Below are 14,591 nucleotides of genomic sequence, written 5' to 3'. Positions count from 1 at the left end.
GTGTGTGTGTGTGTGTGATGGGAGTGGGGTACCTTGACCCACAGAGTTCAGGCAGAGACAAAGCATTCTTTTGAGGCCTCATTCTCACCCTCACCAGAGTTTTGCAAGAACAGAAACAGAGGGCTGCAGTTTAATCGAAGTGCTGCACTGGTGCACACACAAGTTCAGTGTTTAAATTAAATATAAATGTAGTGACTGACCACACTGCGTGTAATAAATGCCAGATATAGTAGCTTGATAAATTTAATTAAATGAATAAATGCAGCACTAAATGAACCAAAAATGTAATCGATACTGAAACACTGGATCACAACATGTGATTATAATGTTTAAAACGCACATGAAAAGACACTTTTAACCTATTTATTTTATTGCATTAATTAAATGTTGATGAATTACTGGACTCAGTATTAAAGGATTCCACATTAATTCTATGTTATATTATCAGTATTGTGTTCTGTAACAAAATAAAGAACTGTACTATATGGGTTTATTTTTGTGGATGCACTTCAAATGAAGACAGGCAATATTCGTGGATACCTTCATTTTTCATCCAAATCAGACTGAATTAGTAAGGGAGCAGCACTTAGATGGGATAGTTATCAATGATCAGAGGCAGATACTCAAGAGAAAAGTGCTTCAGAAGAGTGATTCATCACATCAGAGAAATGCACTTAAATATAGCCTGAGAGAATCAGGGATCCACACAGTGAAACTCCCTGTCCCTCCCTTTGTCTGCTCTTAACACACACACACACACACACGCTCAGTAATTATTATTTGCTCTTGCTGGAAGTGTCATGGTTGATCACTGCCTCTCATGTCCATAAAGACACTCGCACACCTCCATTACCCTGTCAAAACTTATCAGTGTGTGCGTCTGCGTGAGTCTTGCAACTGTAACTGAGAGAGAAGAGAAGAGAGTGACATAAAAAAAGGAAAGAAGTGAGAGGCAATTTAATTTCTTTCTTAATCCCCCCTCCCTCCTACTGTCTCATCCTCATCTCATCACAGTGAAGGGGAAAAAATGACAGAAGTGTTAATCTCAACTTTGCCATTCTAGCCTTCTTCATTTTCAGAGAACTGTTATCATGAGGAAAGATAGACTCCCTAGATGAGTATTATGGTTTTCATAAAAGCCCTCCTGTAGCGAGGGCACGGGGACAAACCAGGTCAGTTTCAAGCAGGGATATTAGATTCATATTTTATATAAAGGGTCTATTTCGTACGCACACACACCATTAACTCTAATCATGCAATAAGCAACTTAGTGTTATTTGACATATTGCAGATGGACAGTTTTGTATGAATCACCTGCTTGTTTTATGTGAGCTATTTGCTATTTGCTCTGTGCTGTTTCCCTGGTCATTCTGAACAGTATACTCCTGCTTTGGAAAGCTGTCAGATCCAATTTCCTATCATGAGTGTATGAGGACACCTGCTGGACATTTGTTGACATTGTTTCCACTTTTAATCAGCCTCATAGGAAACTCATTTAATGTGGCTTAATCCAGTTTAGCATTCATTCACTATTTATCTGGATGTTTGTTTGTAGATGTGAGAGTCTGCTAAATCCAAACACACACATTGCACGCAAGACAAATGCAGTTTTCTGTGTTTTTTTTTTATTGACACTCCATCTTCTTTAGTTGTTCATCATAACCTGAAAGCAAATTATTCAATCATTAGTTGAAATACAGCATTTACTGTAAACCAAAATTCTAATCTGTTAGTGTGTCTCCAATACCTGGTCGATCCAGTTGTTGAAAGCGGACACTCTGGTGAAGACGGTGGGTTTCTTCTCATAGTTGCAGCCAAGGCCAGAGACGAAGCTGGCAATGCCATGAACCTCCCAGACGCCCTCGGTGTTCTTACAGTTCAGAGGGCCGCCAGAGTCACCCTGGATACAGAGAAAAAGAGAGGAGGGTTTATGTTTTATTCATTTGATGGAGTTACTGTTAGACTGGCAAGGTGAAACTATGAGAATCACAATCAGAATTATTGTTTCACCAAGTAACATTTTTCATGTTCCTTAACAGCTAGACAACACGTGAGTGTGATGAAAAAAAATCTCCCCCCCGATTCCTTTAATTGATCGTACTCATTGCATTCAAATTTAAATTTGCTTCAGCATAATAAAGTACAGTATTTATAAAGCATACAATACAAGCTTTACAACGTAGGTATAATTCAGAATTTTTTAGAGGAAAAAAAAATAGCACAAACGTACATTGCATCCAGCGACGATTCCATCCCCACCGGCACACACCATGGTAGTCCTGACAGCAATACCCCACCAGTCAGGCTGGGAGCAGGTGGCATGGTCAGCCACAGGCATCAAAGCCTGCTGCAGCTTATCAGCTATGGGGCCTCCGGCTAAAACACACAGGCAGAGTCTATTACCATCATCCACATACACTAGCCTCCTGTCAAATCTGCTTTTCAGCATTTCCCCAAGCGCCAAATTTACAGTCCGACCCAAATTTTCAATTTAAAAGTAACCCCCCCCCCCAAGAAAAAAAAAAACCTTAACTTTAAACTAAAACCTCATGCATGTGATTTTCATCCCAACTTTGGTTTCCCTGGGTAACCCTGATCACGCACACCAACACACCGCTGGTTATAAATCCAAACATAATGCTTGCACACCAGTTGAACATCCTCATGCACAGTAACATTTCAGAGACGCTAAGCTGAAAAAAAAATACAATGACAGACACATAAACACAGTCCAGCCTTCCACAAATGGTGACTTACTGTACAGCCTCCCCCATCCGGTGATGTAGCAGGGGTAGAGGTTGGACAGCACAGTGCCAGCAGAAGGGATACATGCCAACTGCACCTGGTCACTCAAAGTCACAGACTCTGACAGCTTGATCAGGGCAATATCGTTACTGCAAGAAAGAGAGAAAGACTTATGGAGGTGGTTGTACTGACATGCAATTTAAAATCTTCCACCAGGGCCAATAAGGAGAAGAAACAATGCTAGATAAGATAATGAGAATGCATTCTTTCTCATTGTACTCATGTCTATAAATTCAAATAAATCATCTCAATGGCGGAGCTTATCGCTCTAATTTGTCCAGCTGCATATTGTAAGGGTGGGGGTTGTAACTTGGACCAAAGGAATTAATGTAATTTGAGCCTCAGCCCACTTTTTCACCTTCACACAGAACAGCTTATGATGTACTGTATGTCGCAGCAGGCGACTCAGGCTGCTCTTTGTACTGTATGGCGGTGCTTGTCTTACCCGAAGGCCACAAAGATGGGGTTCCATTTCTCATGGACAACAATCTTCTCAGGCAGGATAGCCTTGGAACCAGCCTCTTCCTCGACCAGGTTGTATTTTCCCACAAACACCCTGTAGGACAACTTGGTGCTGGGGGAGAGAACAGACTGTTGAGGACAATGCTAAACCAGACAGAATATTTAGGGCACAGTTCAATGATTTTATAAGCTTAAACTGATGGTTAAATGTGGTGGTAAGATTTGAACTGGGCTGTGGTCCAGATGACCTTGAGTGTACTTTCATTGAGTGACATTTGGGTTGGAAACCTTTGGAGTTCATGACTTGCCCAATCCTCATTTGTATGAGGGTTAAGTAGGGTTTAGGGTCCAGAATTAATCAAATGGTGTGGTGCAGAATAAGTACAGTACATTTAACAGAAAATCTCTGTGTGTGTGTGTATGTGACTTGTTGGTGTGTTGGTATTGGTGGTTGTGTTTGTGTGTTTATGTTGCTCTGCTGCTCGTACTTGATGCAGTGAGCAGCAGTCATGACCCAGTTGGCAGCAATCAGAGATCCCCCACAAGTGTGCCTCCACACACCATCCCTCTCATACTGCAGAGAGATCTGGAGACAAAAACAGGACAACATAAAGGAAGCAGGTTGTGGATGTATAGATGGATGGCATAGTTTGCTGATTTAATTCAAAAACAACCATTTAATTACAGAATTTTCAATAGCCACTGGGTCTGGAATCTAATGAGCAGATGCTGGACCCATAAGGTTTGCCAGTAAATATAAAAACATTGACAGATGTTTACATATTAGCATACCTGCCAGGGCCAGCTGTGGGGCTTGGCATCTACTCCATTGACCACACGGGAAGTCAGGGGCTCAATGGGTGGGGTGCCGCACCCAAGGGCTGGACGAAGAGAAAATAAACATGATGAATAAAAGAAAGGGAGTGTTCATGAGGAAGGAGAACAATTAGAATATTTTTGATTCCCACATCAGCTATCATTTTTCTTTTCAATAAAGAATTACTTTACATTACTTAGAACTTGCTCCCTGTGTGGAAAGATGTAGGCACACACTCACTCACACAAGCTTGCAAACACACAGAGACAATTACACACAGAATTAGCCAGATGTTCTTACCGCTAGCAATGAGCACTGAGGCCAGCACAATGGGGATCATGTTGATTGATGCTTCTGCTGAGGGACAGCAGACAACAACATCTTGATCTTCTTGACATCTTACAACGTACACAGTTTTGCAGATCCAGGAATGAGAGACATATTGGATGACCATATGTATGACCAAACATATCACTCAACACATTTCACATTCAAACATTCTTGGTTTCATTATGCAGTAAATGTGCTGTTCCAAAGTAAAATGTGCTGTTTAAAATGCTGACCCTGTATCATGAGGTTGTTATAATGACTTGAATGAATAGAACCTGAACACTTTAAGGACACAGAAACAACTCCTGAGCTATGAAAGTGTCAGAGTGTGTAGGCCTTAGGTGACTCAGCATGCAGACGTTATAAATCTGTCAAAGGCTGCTTGGTTAATATTACATGGCAGCGTAAAGGTTAGGTGTTACAGTGTAGTAAACAGGTAGAATCAGAAGCGAAGGTGGAAGGACGAAGGAGTAATTGTCAGTGTTTGGACACAAAATATTTGTATGAAATGATCTTTAAGGTGTTTCTGATGAGAGAACCTGACATCAGCTTAAACAAAATCAAGTCGTTAAGGCCAAACATTGTTTGGGCTGTTACAGGAGTTTTATCTCTGCTCTGTGACTTCTTTAAACATTGATGTAATACAAATATTTCACACACACAAAAAAAAAAACAATTTATCAGACCACTTCAGATAGCAGACTGGACTTTTTGTTCATGAATCATTTAGTCTCCCAGTTCACCACTAGATGGGACAATTTATCTGTTTAGAAACCAAACTGAGTTATATTCTTTTACAAAAGAGAAAAAATGTTTTGCTGTATGTTGTGTCTGTTTGCTGCTAGAAACTACATCCAAGCTTTGTAAAGTAAGTCATTTAGAAAATCAATCCTCAATCTAACTGGGTTAGAGCATCTGAAAAGGAGGTCAGACAAAACTTTGACGTTGAAAGTGATAGTAAGAGACCTTCATACACCACAGAGAATACCTTACAACTTATGACAGCTGAATCTACAAAACATTGTTGTTTTTAAAGTTTGGTTGTAGCTACCCATCTATAGTTTACAGACAGGAGAAAATACTTGATATGATGAAAAAAACACTTGAAAGACAAGTACAGCAACAAAACAAGCTTAGATGTACTCAGGTTGTATGTGTGTGTGTGTGTGTGTGTGTGTCAAGGTGTGCTTGTGTGTGTGTGCATGCATCCCTGTTGCATAGCGGTATGCGATTAATTGAAAGCTAATTAAAATTACTCATCAAATCTGTAAAACCCTGTAAAAACCACTTATTACAGGCCAGTGTCTGGAATAGATGCCTCCCTTTCCCATTTTCTGATTAAACCTTTTGTATCCTGTATTCATTACTACTACATTAAACGGAAAAAAAGATAAAAATAGATTAAGTGAGTTTTTGCAGCAAATTATTAATAACCTGACCTGAAATATCACCAACCCAATATCTGTGCCTTACTACTCAAATATGTTTATGTGCAGTCAAATGCAGTCTGCCATGTTGTGGGATGAGACTTACTAGTTTCATGCCTGAGCAAAGCAGAACACCTCACCAACTGAACCCCCCCCGGGGGTTTGTAACAGGTACACTTCAGCCTGTTTTCCCTATCAGAACAGCAGCTGAACCCTGAATGACACTCTGTGTGAGGTTTATGGTTGGTTTATATCACGTTGGGGCAGTAAACACTACTGCCCATTGCCATTCCCCATGTGGAGCAAAGGAGAAAGATTTTGCAATAAAGTATAAATATTATTGTGGCAGGTCTGTGCTATTGGCTGCAGTCAGCTGTGTGGTTTTTAACTAATTTCCCTTGCATACCACTTTGTATCCAACATACCACCACTGGTATGTAGTACAGTGTGGTGGGTTTGTAGCAATAATTAATGTTTAGCCCATTCTGAACCCACTAACGTCCATATTGTTAAGCTTTTTGCCTTTAAATAATATACAGCTGTATTTTCCAGGAGCTGTCTTATTTGCCACAGGCAGTGTGTTTTGAGCTGGAGGCTGAAGAAAATCCAAACATTGGCTGTCTGCTGCTGATTTGCTTTTATCACATCCTTCCTACTGATGTTAACAGAAGGCTTTCCCTGCCTTCACTTTTTGATTTTTGGCACATATGTTTATTTCATTTTGATGTCTTTGTTTCGACTGTGGTTTTAATTCAGTGCTTCCCAACATTTTTGGCTTGTCGTCCCTTAGAAACTCCCTGGTTGGAAGCAAGTGATTTAATTAAATCTCATAAGCACATCATGACCCAACTGGTCTTCCTACAGATCTTGTACGTACTTGCCAGGTTTCCATTTCTTTCATGTTGAGTGGGAGAGAGTAGCAGGGGAGTAGTGGGACTAGGTGCAGTCTTTCTCACCACATTCAGTGCTGTAGTGTTTAGAACAGCTTACTGCTTTAATGTTGTATTTTATTTTATTTTACATTTGCCTCATAGGCTCATGTGCCAAAAGTTTATAATAAACTCACTCCGTATTTCTATTTTTGCTGGATAATATCCTTTCTGCCTTTTTGTGTGACAAATACATTTAACACCTGTTTTAAGAAGGTTGCATAGAGTCCAGGCAGTGGTGTATTGGTGCCTGGAGGAGAGGGCATACTAATTTATGCCCTGATTTAAGCGGCCTGTCCAGCAAAGGATAAACGTCCTGTGTTACGAACAGTGATATGTAAGACTCTTGCACTTATAATCACCCAAAAATTAGCCAGTAGTGTCTGTCACCTAACCTCTGCTGCTTGACTTCAGGGAGAAAGGATCATTATGAAATTAACATAAGCCACAGAAGAGGTGCAGATATTGCAATTAATACTGGCCCGCTAATATTGCTTTACCATCCTAGGAACAAATTCAGCTTGCAAAACACTACTGAATGATGAACATCAGAGGGGAGTGGGTATCCCCAATGCCGACTTAAATAAATGGGTCTGCTCCGTATGCCTGTGTATACCCTGCACTACACCACTGATTTCAGGCACAGCAGCCTTCCTCAATTTCAATAGGCAGCATTTCAGCTGCCAATCAGCTACTTTGAGTGCTTAATTGGTATATTTGCTCATTTAGTTCAGTGAGATGGATATATTTGGGTTATAAGTCATCTTGCTGTCTGTACAAGGGGTTGCTTGTATCAGTTAATATGTAAGCATGCTTACTATTGTGTGCCTTCATTGTACATATAGGTTGAGTAAGTGTTCAACGTTTTAATGTGAATAATTTAACGTTCTAGACATGTAAGCAGACAGTGCCATTAGGACGTTAACTGACTGGCAACTTGAAAACTTGGAATTAACTGTTTATTGTTTTTTTTCTCAGTGTGAGAATTTAATATAGTTGTGGAATCTCGCAAGTAAATTCTTTACTACAAACAAATAGAAGCTTTCTTAGTTCATAATGTGGCTGTCCACTTCTCTTTCAAGATTAATTATATCTGCATATGTGATGTTGTATTGATACCCTGTGGGCAGTGTAACTAATAGAAGTTGTATTGTGTGTTATATTATAATTAATCACAGTGGTATTGTGTTCTGTATTCTGTCTTTTCTATTCTTGAAACCACATACACACCAAGTGTAAAGCAGTACAGCTTTCTAGTAAAGGACAAGAAATCTCTGTTACACCATAATGACTACAAACTCCACAACCAGTGATATTTGTTAGGAGATCATTCATTCATGCTCTTATTTCTATGCATTGCTGCGGATTTATTGGGTCTTTAATATAAATCCTTCTACCAAGCTTACCATTTATAAACATATTAGAGACCCAGGTCTTATTTTGTCTACTTTATATAGTCTTGTCCACATTTGTCATTTTTATTTTTGTGCACAAAAAAGTGTTTGTTACTTAAGGTTTTATTATTATACATTTGAATGTTCTCCCTTTTAGTGTTTTGCATTGTTCTGCAGATTTATTCATAGTAACTTACTTAAAACGTACGTGGACTAGTGCTATATTTGCTAAATTTGCACAGACAGAATTGTATACAGTATGTAACAATAGCGATAAAGATGTCCATGACTACTGCTATTGATAATAATAATAATAATAACATGACATGGTGTAATAACCTTGATTGTGTGGCTCTGATGTTGGGCCTGAATGTACAGCTTTATTGACCAAATATGTGTGTACACATACAAATAATATGACTCTTAGAAGAATATGAGGTTTTAAGTTGCTCTCACTGCACTTACACACACACCATACCACTTTACAGGAAAGATAGAAATAGACAGCTAAAAATGTAAATATAAATATAGTATATAAAAAACAACAATGACTAGTGCTACAATAGAAAGTTCTGTAAATTGTGAACAATTCATAAATATTGAATGGACATGAAGTACACATGGGTGTATGCATGTACACATGTCTTTATACAGTAAATACAGTGTGCCAGATTTGTTTGACAGTGATAATAATGATTCAACCAATTAATTCACTTTCTTCAAAATGTAGGAAAAATATACTAAACGTAGTGTAGTTTGTCTGTTACCCTTAAGAAATGTACACTAATGCATTATGTCACACTGCAAACAGTGACCTGCATCATGAAGCAATTGTCACTGCCTTTTTGTCACCTTTAGGACTGATTTAATGATATAGTCAACACAGTACTGCCCTCGATTGCTTCCTTTACTTGGCAAAGGACCAAAGGTTCAAAGGTTTTCCTCAGAGCTTGTATAAATTCTTTGTATTTGTCTGATCAAATCCACAGAACGCCCAGCCATGTCCAAGAACACAGAGCCACAGACACACAGCAGTGAGTAGACTTGCACACACACAAAACAACTGAAGACTGTATTGAGGCTATAGATGAACTATAGATTTAATGTTTTATTCTTGCAGGACAAACAATAGCAAAATAATTTACTGTAAAAACCATAAACTTCCACACAGAAACATACGTACAGATGTGCATTTAGATAATGTGGTTTAGTCATAATGATATTTTGTTGCATTTCAAAATCAGAGCTGCAGTTACAATAGGACATGTTGGCATATTTCTATTGTTCCTGCTCCAATGTCTCCTGTTGAATCAGAGCTGGTGAAAGAATATGCACAATGTCTCATTAACAGCTTTTAGTCATTCTCAGCTGTTAGTTTAAAGAAGAAAACTGTCTGACAGGTCTCTGCACAGTAAAAACAAGAAGAAAAGAAATTAAAAAGATGTGCAGGAGTATGACAGCTAATTCCAACAAGGTCATTTACTTGTACACTGACATGCTGTTGGTGCTGTGAGGAAAACAATTCATGAAAGCAATAGCTGTTACAAATAAACTACTGTTGCTACTGCTATTATCCAAAAATGAAAGATAAAAAAAAGCAATACCTGAAGCTATTATCCACAACAGTTCAGGGCTCGTCAGTGTTTGCTGTTTTGTTTTCCAGAGGCTCGATTTTGAATGCAGCAGTAGGAAACTATATGAAACACCCCCCTTAAAAAATGACAGCACACATTCAGGCATCATTTGCAATGCTGCAGTAATCACAATCAAAACTCACAAAGTCAACATTGAAAGAGATTGGTAAAGCCTGCAGTGGTTATCTCTCTATTGCACATTCTCGCTTTTATTGTGTGTTCTACTAGTGTCATGGGTATGAACAAAATTCTGCCTCTGCTGATTGGATGCAATAAAAATTCACATAGTCAAAAAAACTGTGATGTTGTAACCTCAGCTCAGCATGGGGCTCTATATTGAACCCAGATGATTTGTTTTTGCTAATCACGTAACTCTCATATATATTTTACAATCTCCATTATGTGTGGAGATATGAGGTAATGAAAGGGAATTGGTTATTGGATAATGGATAAGACAGTAGATAGTGCCATTCACAGTGCACGACCCCAGAGAGCCATGAGTTCACACAAGCAGGAGCTGTTACAGTACATAATGTCTCCTATCACAGAAGAGATGTTTTTTCCCTTTAAGCCATTTTTTAATCACTTGTATAATTTGACAGTTGAAGAAAATTCATCTGCAGAGGTGTGAAGAACCAGAAAAGGATATGTACTGTAGAATGTGTGAAAGTGTGACATGGGCTGTATGTTTATAACATAACATAACTAACAGGTCATTTTCTGTGGGTTTTTACATCACTTTCTCATTCACACTTGCTCAAAGTTCCAAAGTTATAAATGTTTCACAGCACCACACCTAGTGTCTATGCATGACTGTAGGGTGATATACCTGTATGTGTGTGTGTGTGTGTGTGTGTGTGTGTGTGTGAATAAAAGAAAGTGAGAGGTGGAAAAGGTGTGGGGCTGTGGGGCCAAGAGTTCAGCCGCTGTTGAAGTTCTATAATAAAATATCTCACAGATTGTACAGTGTACTTTAATCAGAAATCAGATCCTCTTTTCTTCTCCTCTCCTTTCCTCTCGTAGTATCCAGCAGGCAGCGTTGTCCGCAGGCCAATGGGCTGGAGAACCTGGCGCCTTTGGTGAGTTCTGTGGAGGAAACTCCTGATCCCATCCCCACCACCATTAAGGGAGCTATTCCAGCCTGGATCAATGGGAGCTTCCTGAGGAATGGTCCTGGGAAGTTTGAATTTGGGGAAGACAGGTATTTGAGAAATACTACGGGGAAAAAAACATGGCCAAATTTATACAAAACAAAAATTACTTAAATGACTTCAAGTGAGCTTAATTGGCATGACAAAAGCACTTACAAAAAAAATTTCAATAACAGGTCTTTTGATACAACAACTGAAAGAGTCAGACAACAAAATCTGTATTGTTTGACCATCTTTTAAGCAACAATAATAATATATTATTATATTATAACAAAGAACAGCAGAGCAACAGAAGAAACAATATGAATGATCATACTGAATGCCAACACTATACAGTAGTTCTGAGGTGGTCTGTGATCTGTACCTGTATCTGTGTATCTATACTTTTAACAGGATTGTTCAGGATATACAGTTTTGAGATATTCAGTGAATTATCTTAAGAGGCAGCAGGGGTATTCAAATCATGTAGTTTAAGTTGGCACATACTGAGCACAAAAAGGGTTATTCTTCCTTCACCCATGAAAATTCTCAATTCAATCACTCCATCTACTTTGTATTACACCAATAACCTGCTGCAAAATCAACTGTCTTTTTCTCTCTCAGATACACCCACTGGTTTGACGGCATGGCCATGATGCACCGGTTTCACATCTGCGATGGCGATGTCACTTACAGTAGTCGATTCCTGCGAAGTGACTCATACGTCCGCAACTCAGAGAAGAACCGCATCGTTGTTTCAGAGTTCGGGACATTAGCCATGCCTGATCCCTGCAAGAACATCTTTGCACGCTTCTTTTCACGCTTTCAGATTCCTAGTATGTGTGTCCTCTTTACATGTTGCATATTCCCATGTGTAATCTGATTCAGTGCAGCATAATGTATCCCCAGCAGTGCCAAATGCATTATTAAAATATTCAGTTTATTTGTGCATATAGGTAACAAGGCAGATCACTAGAGGCAAAGTCAAACAAATAGTCAGGGGGAAAAAAAACCTTCAATGCTCATGTCCTTGACTGTATGTGTTGTATTGTATGTTGCTTTTCTGGCCTAATGAAAGCTGGTGTTACATAATATTGTTTTTATTGAGGTAAAGGGAACAATATTGTGTGTCAATATTTGTGTGTGTGTGTGTGTGTGTGTGTGTGTGTGTGTGTTTGTGTGTGTGTGTAATTGTCTGTGTGGGAAAGAATCATGACATAAAGCTTCTGGAAAACTAGGGAAAAGTAAATTTGATGGAAATAGTCACTAATTTGTGAGAAGAGTTATATTTAATCTATTCCTGACACCTGTATGTGTTAACAGAGGCCACAGATAATGCCAGTGTGAACTTTGTCAAGTACAAGGGAGACTATTATGTCAGCACGGAAACCAACTACATGAGAAGAGTGGATCCACAGAGCCTGGAGACAAAGGAGAAGGTGAGTCAGTGTAACAAATATAGAAGTCTCTTTTGAATGCTAATGCTGATCAGCAGTCAAGATGGGTGACTTTTAATAATGATGATGACGACGACACAAATGTTGACCATTTAAGGTGGACTGGAGTCAATACATTGCTGTCAACTCGGCTACAGCTCACCCACACTATGACCAAGAGGGGGCCACGTACAACATGGGCAACTCCTACGGCAAAAGCGGTAACCTTCCTTCACTCCTTGCCTCCTTGCTTCCCACCTGTCTACCTACCTAAGCCAATATATATATATATGTAACCATACATCTTTATTTGTGTACCCTTATGTGATCCTGAAAAACTCTACAACAGCATTTGTTTTTGGGCCTCCTCAGGTTTCTTCTACAACATAATCCGTGTACCTCCTCCTGAGGAGAAGGCAGCAGCACAGGACTCTGCAGACCTGAATGGAGCTGAAGTGATCTGCTCCATCCGTGCAGCTGAACCCAGGAAACCTTCCTATTATCACAGCTTTGGTGAGACACACACTACAGGATAACAAATAGGCTGCAGATTCTTTAAGTAGTCTGCATGCTGGATGTATGCTGATGTGAAATTAATGAATTCCATAAGAGCTTTGTTTTTTTCCTGCACTGACAGGGTGAGTCTACTTCACTGAAAGAGAGCGTCACAGTTTTTTCTGCTCTTATTAATTACCAATTTCAATTCTAGTCACGTCCTGCTTCTTTTTGTCAATCACAGCTCCTTTGTTTTTCTGTTCAGCTCTCACTATCTCTCTCTGTCTATAACTCTGCTGCTGACTCACACACAAAAGTACACACTTTCTCTTATACTTTATATAAAATATAAAATCTGTTTAAAAGAAACACAATGAACATGTTTTACTATAGTTTTGTCAGTACCAAGATCATTTGTGTAATGATGTTTTGTTGTTTGTTTTTTAAATCATTTTTTACTGCTATGTGTCTATATTTCAGTCAGAGCCACTTATGTCAAGAACTGATCATTTATAGCAAATGGTTATAGATTGATGGAATAGGGCTCCGCTTTTTAAGGGAGCTCTTAAAAATATAGTTATCCAGCGGAGTCCTTGTTTGCAATGGAGAACTAATCCCCCTAATAAACAAATACATGACTATTAGATCTTAGTAAAGTCAACAGTATCAAAACGCTTAGCCATGTTATGTGGAGGTTGGGGGGGGGAGGTTAGGGAGCTGCGACAGCTACTTCCATTCATCATATCAGCAAGAGTAAATGAGAAAAAGTCAGGTTATAATGGCCACACAGTAATATCTGTATGATGTAACAATAACAACTAGACATGTAGTGGATGTTACTACTCAGCTGATAGCCAAGCAGTTGATGAAGAAGGCATTGATAATGATGCATGAAGATGATGCCTATCAGGAAATACAAACACAACTTTACACCTTTTGCATCCATTGGGTTTTTGTACTGCACCAGTCCCCTTGATTACATTTCAGTCTATCTTAATCTGCAGACCACCTTGCACTGCCAGACTGTCTGGCACCTAAGAAATCACAACAGTGTGGAACATTGTACCAGTATACAAGGAACCCACATAATTACTCTTCTGTCAGTAGAGTGACAGTAGAGTGGGGGATATTGTTTAGCCCTATTTTCACGTGTTTATCTGAATAGCAAATATTTTTGTCTCATGTGTCAAGGAAAGGTTAGTACGAGGGGCAAAAAAGATTTATTTCGCAAATGACCGCCAAAACGAGTTACATGGATGCGGCCTCCTACAAAAAGGCAGGTGACTTCAGAAAAAAGGTCTCCATTGCATTTTTACAAAACCCTGCATTACTGATTCAATTAAACAACCATGGCCTTAGTCACTATTTTTCAGTTTAATAACAGACAGAAACGCTTTACTATTTTTTATCACAAATTTGGTTCACACCTAAATCACAGCTGAAATCATGTGTGACAGTTCACACGGCCTTGCAATAATTAGCTATGATCCATTTTTATGTATGTTTATGAAATAGTTTATGGGGCAATGCAAAAACCGATGGGCCTCTGGTCATGAAGTAAGTACAAGATCGAGCACTGCGCTAATGGTCGTTACACTTTTCTGTCTGTAACTAAATGAAAATGTATTGACACAGCAGGTCTACAGTGCATTTGCGAAAGTATTTCGGCCCCTTGAACTTTTCACCCTTGCATTGACACATTTCGGCTTCAAACATAAAGACATAAATTTTA

At 39.1% G+C, this 14,591-nt stretch overlaps 2 protein-coding genes across 2 annotated transcripts in view; one reads left to right on the top strand and one right to left on the bottom strand.

The window, feature by feature from the left end:
- Positions 1-1,603: 1,603 nt before the first annotated feature.
- Positions 1,604-4,449, bottom strand: ela3l (elastase 3 like). Its single transcript, XM_035659291.1, has 8 exons — positions 4,385-4,449; positions 4,060-4,148; positions 3,756-3,853; positions 3,251-3,379; positions 2,758-2,894; positions 2,231-2,376; positions 1,748-1,900; positions 1,604-1,663 (listed from the first exon to the last, which is right to left on the bottom strand). The coding sequence occupies exons 1-8, from the start codon at positions 4,422-4,424 to the stop codon at positions 1,646-1,648; spliced, it is 810 nt and encodes a 269-aa protein (XP_035515184.1). The 5' UTR covers positions 4,425-4,449; the 3' UTR covers positions 1,604-1,645.
- A 4,697-nt stretch (positions 4,450-9,146) lies between these two features.
- The window catches only part of bco2l (beta-carotene 15, 15-dioxygenase 2, like), a 10,523-nt gene continuing 5,078 nt past the window's right edge, over positions 9,147-14,591 (top strand). The window contains exons 1-6 of the mRNA XM_035659290.1: positions 9,147-9,198; positions 10,822-10,999; positions 11,553-11,764; positions 12,252-12,367; positions 12,483-12,585; positions 12,737-12,877. Coding sequence (XP_035515183.1) covers positions 9,165-9,198; positions 10,822-10,999; positions 11,553-11,764; positions 12,252-12,367; positions 12,483-12,585; positions 12,737-12,877 — 784 coding nt within the window. The 5' untranslated portion in view covers positions 9,147-9,164. The remainder of the gene's footprint in view (positions 9,199-10,821; positions 11,000-11,552; positions 11,765-12,251; positions 12,368-12,482; positions 12,586-12,736; positions 12,878-14,591) is intronic.

Source organism: Morone saxatilis, unplaced genomic scaffold (genome assembly GCF_004916995.1).
Source record: "Morone saxatilis isolate NCDOM2014 unplaced genomic scaffold, NCSU_SB_2.0 Contig16, whole genome shotgun sequence".
NCBI lineage: Eukaryota > Metazoa > Chordata > Actinopteri > Moronidae > Morone > Morone saxatilis.
This window is presented reverse-complemented; position numbering and strand designations above follow the sequence as displayed.

Bases quoted from the DNA above. Each gene is read 5' to 3' on its own strand.
- ela3l (XM_035659291.1), bottom strand. From the start codon at position 4,424: ATGATCCCCATTGTGCTGGCCTCAGTGCTCATTGCTAGCG. The intron at 2,895-3,250 runs GTAAGACAAGCA...TCTTTCTTGCAG, and splicing joins CCCATCTTTGTGGCCTTCGG to TAACGATATTGCCCTGATCA. The intron at 2,377-2,757 runs GTAAGTCACCAT...TGTGTGTTTTAG, and splicing joins CGGATGGGGGAGGCTGTACA to CCGGAGGCCCCATAGCTGAT.